The 20,163-nt window shown below is 39.7% G+C and overlaps 1 protein-coding gene across 3 annotated transcripts in view; it reads left to right on the top strand.

Annotated features, from left to right (window-relative positions):
- The window catches only part of TRIOBP (TRIO and F-actin binding protein), a 129,955-nt gene that overhangs the window by 101,389 nt on the left and 8,403 nt on the right, over positions 1–20,163 (top strand). For all 3 annotated transcript variants that reach the window (XM_089674277.1, XM_089674278.1, XM_089674276.1), the window contains exons 9-12: positions 785–899; positions 5,952–6,111; positions 7,445–7,558; positions 11,818–11,904. In XM_089674277.1, the coding sequence (XP_089530403.1) occupies positions 785–899; positions 5,952–6,111; positions 7,445–7,558; positions 11,818–11,904 (476 nt within the window). The remainder of the gene's footprint in view (positions 1–784; positions 900–5,951; positions 6,112–7,444; positions 7,559–11,817; positions 11,905–20,163) is intronic.

Raw genomic sequence — 20,163 nt, 5'->3', positions numbered from 1 at the left:
GACTTATATTAGTAAGTAAAGGCAAAACAAATGTTTTGTTCATTTTGGATGGAGCAAGGGAGATTTATAACCCCTGTCATTTTTTTTTTCCATCTGTGTCCAAGCCAGCAAACACAGTATCAGTCCTACAAGGGAAACATGTATTTTCATTTACATGCTCAATGTATATTTCAAATGCATTCCTGGTGATATATACTCCACTGCTGCATACAGTAGGGATGGGCTTTAGTAGGCTGAGGTAATTGCACGCTGATTTCTATATACTCCGGCTTACAAGATGAATTGAAACAAGAAGAAAAAAAACTCCTAGGGCTCAAAAGACCAGTTCAGGCATAAGTGGACCAAGGTTCTTCAACATTTCCATTCAATCTAATTAGGCAAGGCTATGCAGCCATCTTAGGGCTGCAGACTCCCAGAAAAGACACTAGAAAACAAGATTGGCTCTGAGGAAGAGGGTATCCGTCTTGAAGCACATCAGCCATTTTCAAGTGTCTTCCTGATTTTGGGACTTGCTTAGCACTCTAGCTTACTCAGGCCAGTGTTGGTTATGATGTGCTTGTGACTCTTGTTTGTGAGTATACATCTGTTTGTCTTTACTAATAAAAGACTATCGCTAAGGTAATGCACAAGGCTGCCCCTATCTTTTTCTTGTTTTTTAGTTTAAAATGTGAATTGTTCAGTAAGTTGACATAACTTTACTTTCTCTTCTTTGGGACATTATCTGGGTATTTTAGGCAAAAAGTAAATCTGTTTTTTCTTCTGAAAATGCCATATTTTTTCCCAGTAATTGAGGCAATCAGAGCTGCCCACAAGGAAGAGCTCCAAAGAGAAGTGGAGAAGGCTCGTACATTCCAACATGGAGGATCTACTGGAAATGAAATGCTTCGGCGGCAACACCAGTATGTACATTCGCTGCCTTATATTTTATGTAATAGATAGTGCTTAGTTGCTTTAACCACTTGCCCTCCAGAGGATTTACCCCCCCCCCCTTCCTAACCAGGCCATTTTTTGCGTTATGGCGCTACATAACTTTAACTGCCAATTGCGCGGTCATGCAACTCTGCACCCAAATGAAATTTACGTCCTTTTTTTCCATGAATTGAGCTTTCTGGCATTTGATCGCCTGTGCGTTTTTTAATTTTTTGCGCTATAAAATTTTGAGAAATAAACAATATTTTGACTTTTTGCTATTAAACATGTCCAGTAAAAAAATATAAAAATCTAATTTTGCCATATATTTAGGCCAAAATGTATTCAGCTACGTCTTTGCTAAAAAAAAAAAAAAAAATCCCAATGCGTGAAAGTTATAGCGTTTACAAATGTTATATATACTGGGATTTTTTTTTTTTTTACTAATATTGGCGGCGATCAGCGACTTATAGCGGAACTGCGGCGGGCATTCTGACACTGGGGAGAACTGACTTGGTGTCCTTGACATCCCCAGTGACACAAATTCAGTGATCAGTGCTAATAAACTGTACTAATGGCACTGGGCAGGAAGGGGTTAACATGAGGGGCAAACAAAGGGTTAACTGTGCTGTTTTACTAGGGGCTGTATGTTAGGTCTTCACTGTAAGCACACCGCTTTGCATGGCTGTAGTGCACAAGCTGACAGGGACAAGAACTGTTTTGTTTACTAACAGTTATCCCCCCCCCCCCCCCTCTCGACAATCACCGGGCGCCGGCGAGTTATCACTGGCCGGGAACCCTTTCATTGATGGTTGGGAATTGCGGTGCGGGTAGGGCGCATGTGCGCGCTCCCCCCTACTCGGAAAAGACAAATCATGTATATATACATGATTTTGTGCACCCGTGCTGCCCTGTAGCAGGAAGCGGTTAAAGTGGATCCAAGCCCTAATTAGATGACTTTTAGTTTGTGAAAGCACTTTGTCTCAATCAGTCACCATGTGTGTTTGTTTTTTTTTTTTGTTTTTAATTCATTTCTGAACTAGCATCTTAATGGTGACATTGGTGGACCATGTCTGTGCAGCATGTGTCATCACAACCACTCATTGTCTCCACCAAGGGTGCATGTGACAGGGTGCTCAATTATGAGGCAGTTGTCTCTCTATAACACAAATGTCTGAACAAGAAAGGCACTTCATGGCAGATTTACCATCTGTTTTTCTCTTGAAAGCTGAATTTTTAAAATGTTAGATAGCATTTTGAAATCACATTAACATGGTAAAGCTTGCAAGAGATTTTAGTGATTTGATTTAGATATTCTTTAATACTTTTATCCTAATTCTTAGAATTCAAGATAATATGTTAATAAAATTCACTCTTTGATTCAATATGAATCAATGAGCATGTTAACTACAATATTGCATTAGTTATTTTTATTAACTAATGCAGTATTCTTTTGAAAATATTTTGTTCTTGCCAGGAATAAAAACATGTTGCTTCTGGGTTCCCTTCTGTAATATAAAATCTGGGCAGCTTCGTTCACATGGTCTCTGGATACCATAATGGTTTTGGGTTTTTCACATAATTTAGAAACTGCAGAGTATGTTGATTTATTCAGATGGACCCTGATTATAAGATTTTCATTGAGCTAAGACAAACAAGTATATCTAAAAACATACTGTATGTAAAACTACAAGTCATCCCTACTTTGTTTTATTTCAATTACAGTGAAGTTATAGTAGCTAGAAATGGCCATTATTTATATTATAGGTGAGAGACAGGTTTTTCAGGTTAGTGTAGGAAACATCTTAGGCCGCTAGAGGCCAACCTGCATTGGGTTGTGCTTGTCAATTTTGCCAAGCAGGGTGCATAGAATCTTACAGCTATTTGAGCTTTTGATGGAAAAGAAGTGTAATATTCTGCAATGGCCGAGTCAGTCACCTGCTCTGAACCCAATTGAGCATGCATTTCACTTGCTGAAGGCAAAACTAAAAGGCAGAAAAACCCACAAAGAACTGAAGACAGCTGCAGTTAGAACCTGGCAAAGCATCAGAAAGGAGGAAACTCAGTCTTTGGTAATATCCATGGGTTCCAGACTTCAGACAGTTGTTGCCAGTAAAGGATAATCAACAAAATATTAAAAATAAACATTTTATTTATTTTTGTATTCATTTGTCCAATTACATTTGAGCCCCTGAAAATGAAGGGAATGTGTATAAAAATGTGAAATAAAATTATAGTGTCGCGCTCCACTGACAAGTGAATAAATAGTTCCAAAAGCAATATTAATATCCAAAAAAATTAATTCTTTTGTATTCAAATACTGTATCACTTTTCCAAGACTGAGTGTCCATAATCAATCCGTGACTTCACACTCTTTCTGGTGATGCAGACAAAACAATTTGTGTTCAATTCACCACTATTACGTAGTTGTAACAACCATATGTTCACCTTCACGGACTGTGCTCTCACCTGGTAAATATGACCAAACCTTTAAGTGAGGTCATATGACTTTTCTCTCTTTTAAATTGGACTTTGGACTGGATGGGATTGTCACTCTTCAAAGTTGGGGATCCCCTCACTTCCTTAAGCCTCTTCCTCCATAGGTATATATGCCATAAAGAGTAATAAAAACATAGTGCCTTTATCTTCTTTTAAATTATTTATTAAACATATAGTAGTGCACTCACACGTAAATGCTGATAAAATCGCCTTAAAATTAATCCACAGTGTGTGTTAGCATTCAATACTGTGTACTTGCTGTGTATTGCCTGTCTCCTTATGCGTTGTGATGTCAGAGCCCCTCAGAAGAACGTTTCCTACTGATTAATTTATGTCTGAGATTGGAGGGTTGTCTGAAAGCCAGTATTGGAGGTTGCTGAAATATTTCAGAGGATGGAACTCTGAAATAAATATTCCAGCAACCCTTACATATTACTTATTATCCTTACATATTCCTCGGAGGATGGAACTCTGAAGAATATGTAAGGGTAATATGTAATATATAAGGGTTGCTGGAATATTTCTTTCAGAGGATAGAACTCTGAAATATTCCAGCAACACCCAATACTGGCTTTCAGACAACCCCCCCCAACCTCAGACATAAATTAATCGGTAGGAAACTTCCTTCTGATTATGATGTCACAAATAATGGAAGCAAGCCCTGCAATAAAAAACACTGCAAACTGTGCAACCAAATTAATCCATCAAAAAGTGTCACACACTCAAAAGGTACCTTCACTATCACCGGATCAAACAGCTGCACCGCCAATAATGTTGTGTACCTTGTCCAGTGCAAAAATGTAGCAAAGGATCTTACACTGGTGAAACAGGATAGAAGTTGCGAACAAGGATGAATTTGCACAGACATACCATCAAGGAACATAAAGAAGATGACTTTGCACACCTGTGGGACACCATTTCATACCAAAAACACATTTTTCTTTTTTTCTGTTATAAAAGCTTGCAAATAAATAATTGTTCTTCATAAATTTAGGCCAAGATGTGTTTTTGGTGAAAATAACCCAAATTAGGATGTATTATTTAGTTTGTAGGAAAGTTATATAGTTCACAAACTATGGGATATATCTGAATATTGATCAATCCTGAAGTACTGATGGCCAATCTAATTTCTTGAGGTCCAAGAATGTCAGAACAGTACAGATATCCCCCAAATTACCCCTTTTTGCAACGTAGACCGACATATTTCATAAGAGGCATAGCAAGTTTTTTGAAGTTGTAATTTTTTTTGTCATTTTTCGGAAAATGAAAAAATGAAAAAAATTATTTTCACTATTTTTTTTATTTTGTTTTTTATATACTGTCACCAGTACAGTATCATCATATAACTGGCATGGTAGTGATCAGGGACACTGGTGACAGTACGAAAAAAAAAATAATTTTTTTAAATTTTTTTAATTAGTTTTAATTTTTTATTACTTTTTTTTTTAAGATTTTTTTTTTCATATTTCACTATGACCAAAGTAGTATAATGTTACGATAGTAACATTGTACTGCTTTGGGGAATTGATCAGTATTATTTTTTTTTTTTTTTACACAATTTGCTTATAGCAAAGAATTGCTTTGCTATAAGCAAGCATTTACCTGAATGACATCGATTCATTCAGGATTTTTTTATTTTGTGCTTAGCTGTGATTGGGCCACGGCTAATCATGACACAGCTGGGCTGTGATCGCTGTGACCATTCACAGCCAGACACACTAGTATACAATGGATGGCATGAAAGGAAGCCATCTATTGTATACAACTGTCATGTGACCTGTTGTGATTGGTCACAGCAGGTCACATGGTACTGAAAACGTGGCCGGTACACAGATCTGTCATCGGCCGTGGCCATGGGAACTGATTAAACAGTTGGGTGCGAGTGTGCCTCACCAAGCTTGATAGAGTGTTTTGACCAGACCAATCCATCTCTAGTGCTGGTTGGACTGGGCAGTCATATGTTTTTTTTTTTTTTTTAAATCGGGTAATTTTTATTGAAAGTATTTTCCAGTTAAATACAAACAACACAACAAGTATTTCAATGCAGATGAGTAGCATAATACAGAGTTCAAGAAAAACAAGAAAGTGCTGAAGGCAGATCATGCATTCGAGAGGTTCACAAGACTTAAAACGTTTGCTCTTCTCATACAGTGAAAAATATTCCCCAGGATCCTCCACAGAAATCCACCCCAAAAACCTTTTTAGTGTTCCAAAGTAGGGTATGTATTGCGATAAACTTCATACAGTTGGCAGAGAATTTACCCATTCGCTTTAAGCTGCAGCTTAAGTTGAGGAAGAGTTTGTTGACTCATTATAGGACAGCCACGGGGGCCATGTTTTTTTAAATTTCTTGGGGCAACCCCTATGTTTGTAACAGAAGTAGTTATATAGTGTTTATATAGCTAAACATCTCTTTCTGTGACTTCAGTTGAGCATTAAAGACAGATCATTTACTCTATGGCATGTTGCTCATTGACTCTGCTATATTTTGTATTGAAATGTATTTATTTTATTTTTTTTTGTGTTGTGCCTCCTACTATTAGATCTGACATGGAAACTCTAAGACGGGAGCTGCAGACCCTGTCTGAACGTTACTCACAGAAATGTCTGGAAATTGGAGCACTGAATCAAACTGCTGTAGAGCGGGAGAGAGAGCTACAGAGGTGCCAGCAGGAAGCACAGGAATTGCTAAGGCAGAATCAGGCAAGTGGAACAAAGAAGTAATCACATTGATTTTTGTTAGTAATGTGAATTTTTACAATCACTTTGTATTGTACAGTATTCACATTTAACACATGATGAACACAGATTGGCTGCTAAGACATTTGTTAAACGGAATGTGTATTGTCCTGAATTGCACTTTGTGTTATCAAGTCTGATTTTCCACTTTACCGTCTCAATAATGCGGTTTCTCTACCTATCTAGTTATTCGTTACAAATTCTGTTTTGACATGCCTGAAGCATATGTTTACCTATTTATAGAACTATTATACTATTATAGCGGTAAAAAGACAGGTGAAATCACTACAAGATAAGAGTTTTCCAGGCAGACGGGTAGCTTAGGGAAGATTTGAATAATATCATGTCACAAGTAATTTGTGGCAGCAGTCTGACAGTGCAGAGCATTTAAAAATACAAAAACAATTCTAAAATCCAATTTGACCATACAACTTTGTGACCATGAATAGCATTGTCTTAGTCTAATGTTTAAGTGCCCAAAGCCCAGCAACATATTTCATTGAATTTCTCAATGAAATGTTAATGCTGCATGACAGGTTTCTTCACACTTTGGAGTGCAATTACTATCTTTCTGTTATGTTCGTAGTTACAAATGATTGAAAATCTATGGGTGGATGAAAACATGCAGTGCATCAAAGACAATCCTAGGAATGTTTGAGCAAAATTGTTCTACATGGAATATTACATTCCTAAAGCCGAAACTGTAAGACTATTAGCTGGTTGTAAAGAACAAGCTGTGATTTCTGAAAAGGGGTGTTACTGAGAAATGACAGACAGGGTAACCAGACTTTTCTACCTTTTAACATTTACATTTGTTTTTCAGTCTGTTAATTTCATAACAAATATTAACTGTGCACTACAATTTGCAGAGGTTTTTTGCTTAAATTATTTCCCTGCAGAGGTTATATCAAAGCTGAACTCCAGAATTGTCCCAAAAATAACATTGCAGAGACTTTGCTGTAACTTAGATTTAACCTACAATGAATATGAAATGTGTATTTGCACCTAACCTACCCTCTGAAAGTCAAAGTGATGTAACACATAGCAGCAGCACCCAGTTCCAAAACTGATGACTGGGAGAGAGATTCACACACACAAAAATGTTGTTCACATTTCTAGACTAGAACGAAAGATACTCAGATTGGTTGTGTTTATTATGTTATGCTTGGAATATCCTATCACTGTAGATAAAAACTAGACTGAGCATACCATGGGGTAATATACAGCTGCTCACTGGAGTGGAGAATTTTGTTTTCCAACACATCCTAACTGTATGAGGTTTGTTTTTTGTTTTCAGGAATTGAATAGTCGTCTCTCAGAAGAGATTGCAAAATTGCGAACATTCATGTCTGGTAATGGCCCAAACGATGGTCGGTTACAAGCGGGAGAGAAAAGCAGTGCTGAGCTTGAGGTATTCAATGTTGCCAATCTAATCACTAAAATTCTTATAAAAACAATGCAGGTGAAGATAAAAATCCTCCTCTAGAAGATCGTTTTAAATAGTTTACTGTCTAAAACCCAATTTATTGCCTCAATGTGAACTATTAAATGCAGTATATTATTGCATGAAAAGCCCAGCTAACCAATCCTTACTATTTCCTAGTCAATATCCAGTTAATCGGCATGGTAAGGAATTCTTAATAAAAGTACCATCCAAACTTTCAAAGTAAGCAGGCTAATGCTAAAAAGTGTAGGTTAGTAGGTCAGGGTAAACATACAATTTTTGACAGTGCAACTGCTCTACTCAATTCTATGCCATCATGATGCCCTTACTGTTCTACTAGTTTATATAAATTAGGTGGGGTTTGGCATGGAATGCCTCTTTCATTCCCTGCCTGACATATAGAATGCTTCTCCTATTTCTTCTTGATGCCATTGGACTGGAAGTGAAATAGCTTTCCCCATCTCCAGTTGCATGTTGTGGACTGTTGTGCACTAATGCTGTTCTGTTTCAAATGCATCAACATACCCCTACACCAAGTACGTTTGGACAGTATGACCACTTGCTGACTTAACAGAATCCACAGGCAGCTTAACTCTTATATAAGACATAATTTGAATCCAATGTAGATAGTTATTTCAGATAAGTGCAGTACAGAGGATATTTTTCAAGTGTTTAAGTTAAAGAAAACTTGAAGAAGACGACTTGAGAAAGATGCCAAATACAATAAACAAGACAAAAAACTGGCTGCTGTTGCTGCACAAAGATTACTTTTCACCCAAATCTGTCTGCACACAGGTTGTAAGTATTTAGCCTGTAAATGCATGGTAGGGGGCAACAACTGTTACAACAATTATACAGTGATGTGGCAACTCAGCCAATAGAAATTAATTAACCACTTGCCCTCCAGAGGATTTACCCCTCTTCCTGACCAGGCCATTTTTTACGACACAGCGCTGCGTTACTTTTAACTGACAATTGCATGATCATGCAACGCTGCTCCCAAATGAAATTTCTGTATTTTATCCCAACAAATAGAGTTTTCCTTTGTTTGTATTTGATCACCTCTGCAGTTTTTATTTTTTGTGCTATATAGAAAAAAAAAAGACCCCCGATTTTGAGAAAAGAACAATATTTTTGACTTTTTGCTATTTAAACATGTCCAGTAAAAAAAATTAAAAAATCAATTTTCGTCATAAATTTAGGCCGACATGTATTTTGCTACATGTGTTTGCTAAATAAAAATCCCAATACCTGTAAATAGCGTCTACAAATGGCGGTATAGATACTGGAATTTGTTTTTTGTTTTGTTTTTTTAATACTAGTAATGGCGGCGATCAGCGACTTATAGAGGGCCTGTGGTGGGCATTCTGACACTGGGGGGAAGTGACTTGGTGTCACTGACATCTCCAGTAACACCAATACAGTGATCAGTGCTAATAAAAAGCACAGACACTGTACTAATTACACTGGGCAGGAAGGGGTTAAAATGAGGGATGATCAAAGGGTTAACTGTGTGCTGGTTTACTGTGTGCTGTGTGTGCGCTTTGCACTGTTATTACTGGTTATTACTGCTATGCAGAACCATACAAAGTAGTGTGCAGGAGTTGACAGGGGAGAGATCTGTATTGTTTACATACAGGTCTCTCCCCTGTCGGACATACTCGGCAATCATTGGTAATCGACAGGTGAGGCTGCAAATGGCGGCGCGAGTAGGGCCCCCTACCTGGAAATGCAAGATCACGTATATAGACAACTCCTCAAACTTAACCTATCCAAAACCGAGCTCCTGGTCTTCCCCCCCTCCCCCCCCCCCCCATCCTCTCCATCACTACTAACAACGACACCATCTCTCCCACCCCACACGCCAAAGTCCTGGGTGTCACCCTGGACTCCCACCTCTCCTTCCTACCCTACATCCAACTGCTATCTAGATCTTGCAGGCTGCACCTCCGCAACATCTCCAAGATACGCACATTCCTCACCCCAGACACCACCAAACAACTCGTACACTCCCTCATCATCTCACGCCTGGACTATTGCAAATCCCTTCTCACTGGCCTACCCAAACGAACGCTATCCCCACTCCAGTCGATCCTAAACTCAGTGGCTAGACTCTTCCACCTCACCAACCGCTCCACATCTGCCTCCCCCCTCTGCCAATCTCTTCACTGGCTCCCGATTGCCCAACGCATCAAATTCAAACTGCTAACTCTGACCTACAAAGCCATTCACAACGCCGCCCCTAACTACATAACTGACCTGATACCCAAATACTACCCTACCCGTGCCCTCTGCTCCTCACAGGACCACCTACTCTCTAGCTCCCTGGTCTCCTCCTCCCACGCCCGATTGCAGGACTTCTCTAGGACTTCCCCCATCCTCTGGAACTCCCTACCCCAATCCATCAGACTTTCACCTACCCTCCTCACCTTCAGGCGCACCCTGAAAACCCTCCTTTTCAGGGACGCCTACCCCAACCTCACCTAACACCTGACCTCATCTTACAACTAACCTCCTCCACTCCTCCCACCACTCCATCCTCCACAGCCATTTCCTCCTGTACCACCTTCCTCTCCCTCCTAGATTGTAAGCTCGAAAGAGCAGGGCCCTCGAACCCCTCGTGTATTGTATTGTTACTGTCTTGTCTCATGTTCTGTCCCCCTTGCTACTGTACAGCGCTGAGCAAACCCTTTGGCGCTATATAAATACTGTATAATAATAATAATATAGACATTATTTTGCACACCCTTGCCACCCTGTAGCAGTATTTCTGCTATAGGACAGCGGGAAAGCGATTAAATATAAAATCAATCAGCTTTGTTACCATGCCATTTTTATAGCCTATAGTTTAATGTGGCTGGCATACTTGTAAGCCCTTGCTGGCAACCCTGAGGCCTGGCCTATATACTCCCATATTGTTTACATTCTCTTGTTCCTGAGTCCAGGACACTGCATACGTTGGGTGTTCATTCCCAGAATCACATTAGCGCAATGCTGAGCTGCTGGACAGAGTGCACTGCACATGGGCAAATTTTGAAAAAAGAAGCGCACTGTTGTGAGTCTGGAAATGAATATTCAACATCTGGAATACAAACCCCTGGAAGCGATTGGAGACCAGAATGCAAACCATATGGGAGTATATGTATAAACATAAAAAATGGATCTAAATCATTACATTTCCCTTTAAGGTACCCATAATGAGAAATATGTTTGACTGCCATTTTTAATCCGTTTGGACCTCTTATATGAGCCTATTATTTTAGCTATGATTTGATTGTGAGGTGAAAATTACTAAAATGCCTTAGTCCTCCTTCACACCTGTGCAGTCTGCTGCTTTGTGTTTGACACATTATGACAGCGCAATCATTTGAATAGGCTGACAAAGCAACACAAAGGACCTAAAACTACTGCACCAGTTTGGCCAAAACAGTGCATCACAATGTGCAATAGTTAATTACTGTGCAACTCAGATGTGTTGCTTTAGCGTGTTGTGCTGACCTTCAAAATAAGTTTCTCCACAACACACCATGGTATGTACATGGACTGAAAAGCTATTAGTTAAACATGCCCAATCCTATGGAAAAAAAAGCAGCTTATTGTACAGCAAATTTTTAGATTGTGGACATATGTATAAAAGTCTCCCCAGCACTTTCTCTTCAGTAGCAGGCAATATGTACTCCAGACACTTTCCGTCTTTGGAGATTTATGCCATCAGGCTTTCTTCTCCTTAGCTTCACAGAAAACATGCTTTCATAAAACTTCATCCCCATGCTATCTCTAATAATGTTATTTTCTTGGGTGTTTTTGCTCCTTAAATGCTTGCATAAAAAGGAGTTAGACATTTGTCAGTATCTAAGTAAAGCTGTAAAGGAAAGAAAAAAAAATGTTTCTCTGACGCTATGTCTGTACTATAGTGGTGCATCTCAACTTTTGTTTTTTGGGGTTTTTTTTGCTGGTACCTATTTTCATACACTTATACTTGTAAGGAAAGTATGTTTGCAGGTTACTGAAACCAGGAGACCAGGATTGGCAGCTGTAGAAAGAAGCACTATTACAATTTAAGTATAGTGCCTGGAAAAATGCATCTCTTAGGTGTTCACATCTAATGTAACGTAACAAGAGTTTTAAATGTTAAATAAAGGACACATGAAAGCTGTAATATTTTTTTTTTCATTATTATTATTGCACTTATTTTACTTTGGTGGTAATAGTCCTATTCTGCACAGGTGTTACTGCGAGTTAAAGAAAATGAACTGCAGTATTTACGAAAAGAGGTCTCCTGTCTCCGTGAGGATCTCCAGAATATGCAGAAGGTAATCTATTCTTTTTCGTGTAGTCCACTATTCTGTTGTTGTTTTCAAAGAACTTTTATAACTTTCTAAATACAGAAAATCAGAAGGTGCATCTAGATAAGTAGTAAAAACCATGTTCAAAAAGTCCTTAAAGAGGGGCTTCAGTCTCCCATCAACAAATAAGTCAGTAGCTAAAAATACTGTAGCTGCCGACTTTTAATACAAGGACATTTACCTGTCCAGTGATCCAGCGCTGTCCTCTCTCGAGCTCATTCTTCAATGGGCTTCAGGTCCACTCACCAGCTTCACATCTGGCTTCCCAATGCGCATGTGCGAGTCGCACTGTGCTTTGTGAATAGTCCAGCAGTCTTCTGGGACTTGTATCCCAGAAGGCTGTGGGCAAAGAGGGGGTGGGGCGAACAGATAGCCTAGGCTATCTGGGCGGAAGAGGGAGTTGATACCTGTCAAAACCAGGTACTGGGGAAGGGTGGGGGGAGACAAACAAGCAGAACTTTCCCCTGTGGGTGAATTTCCACTTTACTGACCTGTTATGTCCTGGGAACCCTTATTTTATGTTATCTTTCCCATCTGTTGTCATAGGGTTGGGGCTTAAGTAATTGCTTATTGTCATAAAAATGTTTTTCTTAATTTAGCGAGGCAAAGGTTAACCAGTTCCCACTTGGCCTATAGCTGGCTGATGCCCAGGCGTGCCTTTTGTCCCTCCAGGTGGTCGTCGTATGGTGTTGTCCCAGATGCATGTATACAGAGCCATACAAAGTAGTGTACAGGAGCTGATAAGGGAGAGATCTGTATTGTTTACATACAGGTCTCTCCCCCTTTGGAAATACTCGGCAATCACCGGGTGCCGGCGATTAATCACTGGCCAGGACCCAGTGATTGACAGCCAAGGCCGCGCACGCCCCCTACCCGGAACTGCAGAATCACACACACACACATATATATATATATATATATATATATATATATATATATATATATATACACAGTCAGGTCCATAAATATTGGGACATCGACACAATTCTAACATTTTTGGCTCTATACACAACCACAATGGATTTGAAATGAAACTAACAAGATGTGCTTTAACTGTAGACTGTCCGCTTTCATTTGAGGGTATTTACATCCAAATCAGGTGAACGGTGTAGGAATTACAACAGTTTGCAGATGTGCCTCCCACTTTTTAAGGGACCAAAAGTAATGGGACAATTAGCTTCTCCGCTATTCCATGGCCAGGTGTGTGTTATTCCCTCATTATCCCAATTACAATGAGCAGATAAAAGGTCCAGAGTTCATTTCAAGTGTGCTATTTGCATTTGGAATCTGTTGCTGTCAACTCAAGATGAGATCCAAAGAGCTGTCACTATCAGTGAAGCAAGCCATCATTAGGCTGAAAAAACAAAACAAACCCATCCGAGAGATAGAAAAAACATTAGTCGTGGCCAAAACAACTGTTTGGAACATTCTTAAAAAGAAGGAACGCACCAATGAGCTCAGCAACACCAAAAGACCTGGAAGACCATAGAAAACAACTGTGGTGGATGAGCGAAGAATTCTTTCCTTGGTGAAGAAAACACCCTTCACAACAGTTGGCCAGATCAAGAACACTCTCCAGGAGGTAGGTGTATGTGTGTCAAAGTCAGCAATCAAGAGAAGACTTCACCAGAGTGAATACAGAGGGTTCACCACAAGATGGAAACCATTAGTGAGCCTCAAAAACAGGAAGGCCAGATTAGAGTTTGCCAAACGACATCTAAAAAAGCCTTCACAGTTCTGCAACAACATCCTATGGACAGATGAGACCAAGATCAATTTGTACCAGAGTGATGGGAAGAGAAGAGTATGGAGAAGGAAAGGAACTGCTCATGATCCTGAGCATACCACCTCATCAGTGAAGCATGGTGGTGGTAGTGTCATGGCGTGGGCATGTATGGCTGCCAATGGAACTGGTTCTCTTGTATTTATTGAGAATGTGACTGCTGACAAAAGCAGCAGGATGAATTGTGAAGTGTTTCGGGCAATATTATCTGCTCATATTCAGCCAAATGCTTCACAACTCATTGGACGCCGCTTCACAGTGCAGATGGACAATGACCCAAAGCATACTGCAAAAGCAACCAAAGAGTTTTTTAAGGGAAAGAAGTGGAATGTTATGCAATGGCCAAGTCAATCACCTGACCTGAATGCGCATTGAGTGTGCATTTCACTTGCTGAAGGGAAAATGCCCCAAGAACAAGCAGGAACTGAAGACAGTTGCAGTAGAGGCCTGGCAGAGCATCACCAGGGATGAAACCCAGCGTCTGGTGATGTCTATGCGTTCCATACTTCAGACTGTAATTGACTGCAAAGGATTTGCAACCAAGTATTAAAAAGTGAAAGTTTGATTTATGATTATTATTCTGTCCCATTACTTTTGGTCCCTTAAAAAGTGGGAGGCACATATGCAAACTGTTGTAATTCCTACACCGTTCACCTGATTTGGATGTAAACACCCTCAAATTAAAGCTGACAGTCTTCAGTTAAAGCACATCTTGTTCGTTTCATTTCAAATCCATTGTGGTGGTGTAAAGAGCCAAAAATGTTAGAATTGTGTCGATGTCCCAATATTTATGGACCTGACTGTATACACGTGATTTTACGCACCCATGTCGCCCTGTAGCAGTATTTCTGCTATAGGACGGAGGGTAAGTAGTACCACCAAAAGAAACCGCTGTCTAAAAAAAAAAGATATAAATTCAATTTGGGTACAGTGTTGCATGACCTTGTAGTCATTCAAAGTGTGACAGTGCTGAAAGCTGAAAATTGGCCTGGGCAAGAATGGGGTGAAAGTGCCCTGTAGGAGCAAGTGGTTTAAATAATACTAAAGGCAAAACTTTGTTTTTGATTTCGGATAGAGTAAGGGAGGGTTATAACCCCTGTCATGTTTTTTTGCCATCTGTTAGTGATATTTCTCTTCACCCCATTGTCAAAAAATTTAGGAAATACCTGATTGTCAACAGGGTCACCAGAACTAGTGTCCCCATTGGAAGATTTCCCCTCTATTCCAAATCTGGTGACAACCCAAAATTTTGTGATTTTCTTTACTTTCACTTTTTGATGAGAGCAGTAAACAGGATAAACAGAGAGGATGAATCTCACTAACAGGAATGCAAACAGAAATAAAAACCTGACAGGTGTTGTAATCCCTCTCCACTCTACCCAAAACTAAAATAAAAAAAAAGGTTTTGCCTTTAGTAACTTATAACCTTTTTGTTATACTTTAACTTTAAACATTTTAGTGAAAGGGGGGGGGGGGGGTAGATGTTCACTCTGTATGTTCTCACAATGAAGGGACTTTTAAACTTCAAGTGACACTAAATTGACTTTATTCTCCAAAAATAATCCATGTGCATTCGCTACTTTTTTGCCCTGTTATCTATTTTTATGAAATATATTCTTACTGTATTTTTCTGCCTCTTTTTACATCTTCTGTGAGCTCCTGACCCTCTCCTTGCGATCATGTGCACTACTTTATCCACACTACACATCCCATAATCCATAGTCCATAGTTAATTTTGGAAGCCAGCAAAAGAGGGTGGCTATATTCCCTCATACAATGAGACTATGGTTAATGAGCATAGCCATGCTCTAACAGGAAGTCAGATCACAGTAGCAAAATGAGTTGCTGTGCCTCCTGAAATGCAGGGTAAATGTTCCTGCAGCATTTTAGAAATTGCAGTCTGCACGGGAACCAAAAGTGCAGTGCATATCCTAGTGCAGGTGCAATTTCCAGTGCGTGCAGCATGCTGTTGGGATTAAGGGCACTCTCGTGCATATAGTGTGTTTTACACTGATGTGAACCTAGCCTTAGTGCAGAGTGTGCTGACTAGAGGTGTTAGAAACAATGTTTCCTACAAGTCTGTAGAATGTGGGTGGTGGCAACATTGATATTAGTGTGTGTGTATGTATTGTTATGTTTACGGTTGTTACCTGTGTCACGTCTGGAGAACCTGGGGTTCTCGCAATGATTTGCTTGCATGCTGATCGAATTCCGGGGATGTGCAATGGATGGTGATCTCTCACGCATCACTTCACCTTCCCTTGTCCCTCTGCCCAGCCTTGGTACCCCTGATCCCCTTCTATATACCATTCTAAGTTCTTTTCTTGAATTCTTTTTTGAACAAAACATCCCCCGTTCTCTATGGAAAACCATTCTCTTACTCGTGCAGTTGCAGCTATTGTAGGCTGATTTGTTGGCCACATACAGTGAGGAACAGAAGTATTTGAACACCCTGCGATTTTGCAAGTTCTCCTACTTAGAAATCATGGAGGGGTCTGAAATTCACATTGTAGGTGCATCCCCACTCTGAGAGACAGAATTTAAAAAAAAATAATTCAGGAAATCACATTATATGATTTTTAAAGAATTTATTTGTCTTGCACTGCTGAACATAAGTATTTGAACACCTAAGAAACAGCAAGAATTCTTGCTCTCAAAGACCTGTTACTGTGCCTTTAAAAAGTGCACCTCTACTCCACTCATTAATTTAATGTAGTAGCACCTGTCTGAGCTCTTTAAAGACACCTGTCCACCCCACAGTCAGTCAGATGCCAACTACTACCATGGGCAAGACCAAAGAGCTGTCAAAAGACACCAGAGACAAAATTGTGGACCTCCACAAGGCTGGAAAGGCTACGGGGCAATTGCCAAGCAGCTTGGTGAAAAGAGATCAATTGTTGGAACAATTGTTAGAAAATGGAAGAGGCTAAAGACGACTGTCAGTCTCCCTCGGACTGGGGCTCCATGCAAGATCTCACTTCGTGGGGTATCACTGATGATAAGAAAGGTGAGGAATCAGCCCAGAACTACAAGGGAGGAGCTGGACAATGACATGAAGAGAGCTGGGACCACAGTTTCAAAGATCACTGTCGGTAGAACACTACGCCGTCATGGTTTCAAATCATGCATTGCACGGAAGGTTCCCCTGCTCAAGTAATCACATGTGCAGGCCCGTCTGAAGTTTGCCAATGACCATCTGGATGATCCAGAGGAGGCATGGGAGAAAGTCATGTGGTCAGATGAGACCAAAGTAGAACCTTTTGGTCTAAACGTCACTCGTCGTGTTTGGAGGAAAAAGGATGAGTTGCATCCCAAGAACACCATCCCTTCTGTGAAGCATGGGGGTGGTAACATCATGCTTTGGGGGTGCTTTTCTGCGGAGGGGACAGGACGACTGCACTGTATTAAGAAGAGGATGAATGGTGCCATTTATTGTGAGATTTTGAGCAGCAACCTCCTTCCCTCAGTCAGAGCATTGAAGATGGGTCGTGGCTGGGTCTTCCAACATGACAATGACCCGAAGCACACAGCCAGGATAACCAAGGAGTGGCTCTGTAAGAAGCATATCAAAGTTCTGGAGTGGCCTAGCCAGTCTCCAGACCTAAATCTAATAGAACATCTTTGGAGGGAGCTGAAACTCTGTGTTGCTCAGCGACAGCCGAAACCTGACAGATCTAGAGGAGATCTGTGCGGAGGAGTGGGCCAAAATCCCTGTTGCAGTGTGTGCAAACCTGGTCAAGAACTACAGGAAACGTTTGACCTCTGTAATTGCAAACAAAGGCTTCTGTACCAAATATTAACACTGATTTTCTCAGGTGTTCATATACTTATGTTCAGCAGTGCAAGACAAATAAATTCTTTAAAAATCATACAATGTGGTTTCCTGATTTTTTTTTTTTTTTTTTTTTTTTTTTTTTAAATTCGGTCTCTCTGAGTGGGAATGCACCTACAATGTGAATTTCAGACCCCTCCATGATTTCTAAGTGTGAGAACTTGCAAAATCGCAGGGTGTTCAAATACTTCTGTTCCTCACTGTAGGTCTGGTGAGTGAAGAGTTTATCTATCTACACATGGTGGAACACATTGTTTGAAAAGATATCGTCACCCAGTTACTGTATACGTTCACAGACACAGTAACTGGAGACATACACATATATTTTGGACTTATATATGTACAGGTTAAGTTTAATGTATGTATTTAATTGTGGGTTTTATTTGATTTATTGGTTTGAAGTTCTGTTTTCATTCATGCGCTTATATATTTGTAAGGCTAGTGCCTATCTTTATTCATTTTGCACATATGTAAAGTGTTATCTACACTTAAAGGGGCGGCTGCCTTGATATTACCTATCACACTTTTTGGGTTGGCGCCTTCCTATTTTTTAGAAATTCTCATTTAGACTGTTACATTTTGTATGGCAAAGCCATGATTTGACAAGAGATTTAATTTTTACATGGCACTAGATTACATTTACATAGTGAAAAAGCAGGAATAACCCCCTTGTCAATCAAAGTGTAAAGTAAATGTTTACGAGACTACTCTAGGTGTTTGGAATAGATGATGAAGTCTACTGAACATTAATGATAGGGATTCAGACTACAACTCTAAATGAGAATTAACTCAACTTTGACTTGGAGCCAAAGCTTCATGTTTGTTAGGGATAGTAATAACCTGTCAGGTTTTTATTTATAATTTGATGTTATTTCCCCTCCCTTGTCCCAAAAGACATGACATAAAGTAAGATGAAATCTCCCTTTTATGTGAGGAGAAATTGCTCCTACTTAGAGGTATTTATACAGCGCTAACAATTTACACAGCGGTTTACATATAATATTGTACATTTACATCAGTAATATTGTACATTTACATCAGTCCCTGCCCTCATGGAGCTTACAATCTCTAATGTCCCGATCATACACATACATAGAGATCCTGTAACCTTTACCCACTCAAATTGTTTTCCACAAATTTGGCTGGTGTTCAACTGTAAAGATACTCTGGCACTATTCAGAGCAAAGCGACAAGGTTAATCTATGATACTCGCCCTTTCCATGCTTCCCTTCTGGGACAAACTAAAAGTCCAAACTGTGTGAGCTTTGTGTTGGATGATGCCAGAGCTTACACACTGTTTACTTCCTCTTTCTCGTATGACATTGGTTGGGCCTGATTGACTGCCTAAAGCTATATGCTGCATCCTGGGAGGACAATACATGTCCCTCTTTACCTGGATGTACGAAGTATATACCAAGGGCTCCAATGAAGCAACATTGTGGGGGAGTGCATGTAGTTATTAGCAAGTCTTCTAGAGAGCGTCATTTCACTCTGAAATACTGCATTGATAGATGTTTTGTCTATCGGTCCACAGAAGAACCAATAGCAAAATGGTCATCCTCATGGAACAAAATCATTGATTTGACAGGCATCCATTTCGTTGTCCTCTGCATAGGCACAAAGTGTGTTGTGTACTCTACTCTGATCTATGAGATCTCTAACAATGAGACATACAACATTAAAACCCATAGCAGAATTACATGAATTACATTACATTTCACCCCTACTTTCTGTTGTATGTTCAGCTGTGAAAACCAAGCTTGTAAAAAGCAGTTGCTTGACAGTGACGCTGTCAAACTTTTTTTTTTTTTTTTTAATATCTTGAAACAAATTAGATGGTTCATCTTTACTGACTAGTAGTTCTGACTGCCAGAGATTTTTGTTTTGTATTGCCCACTTCTAGAATTGCCTTCTAGTTGTGCACTGTCAAGTCTTAAACCAGAATTAAACTCTTATCTTCTCCTAGCTGTCTTTTAAAATTTCACTGTCTTCTGCTATCTTCATTAGGTGGCCCAGGATGGAAGTTAATTCATCCCTGCACCAGGGCATGTTGAGAAGGTACACTGACCTGCATATGTTCAGCTCATTGTACATTTAGTAGAAGAGACGCTAAATGGCAGAACACTTTTACTGCAGAAGAGACACACAAGGGAAAATTTACTAAAACTGGAGCAGATGGAATCTGGGGCTGCCGTGCCTGGTAAACAATCTTTTCTGAGATAAGGCCAACTGCCAGCAAAACTAGCAAAAGCAATAAAGTTAATTGTGTGGCTGCCATTTTTTTCCTGCTGCATATAAGATAGTAGTACTACCTGTATAACTTAGTTTTTTTATTTCCATACTTGCTAATCATTCATTTGATGTTTCCTTCAGTATACAGTGGATATAAAAAAAATCTACACACCCCTGTTAAAATGTCAGGTTTTTGTCATGTACAAAAATGAGACAAAGATAAATAATTTCAGAACTTTTTCCACCTTTAATGTAACTTATAAACTGTACAAGTCAGTTGAACAACAAACTGAAATCTTTTAGGTGGAGGGAAGTAATAATAAAAAACCGAAAATAATATGGTTGCATAAGTGTGCGCACCCTTAAACTAATACTTTGT

This window comes from Staurois parvus, unplaced genomic scaffold, assembly GCF_062004578.1.
Source record: "Staurois parvus isolate SC_StPar_1 unplaced genomic scaffold, SC_StPar_1.0 ptg000149l, whole genome shotgun sequence".
NCBI lineage: Eukaryota > Metazoa > Chordata > Amphibia > Anura > Ranidae > Staurois > Staurois parvus.
Note: the sequence above shows the minus strand (reverse complement) of the source record. Positions and strands in the feature narration are given on the sequence as shown.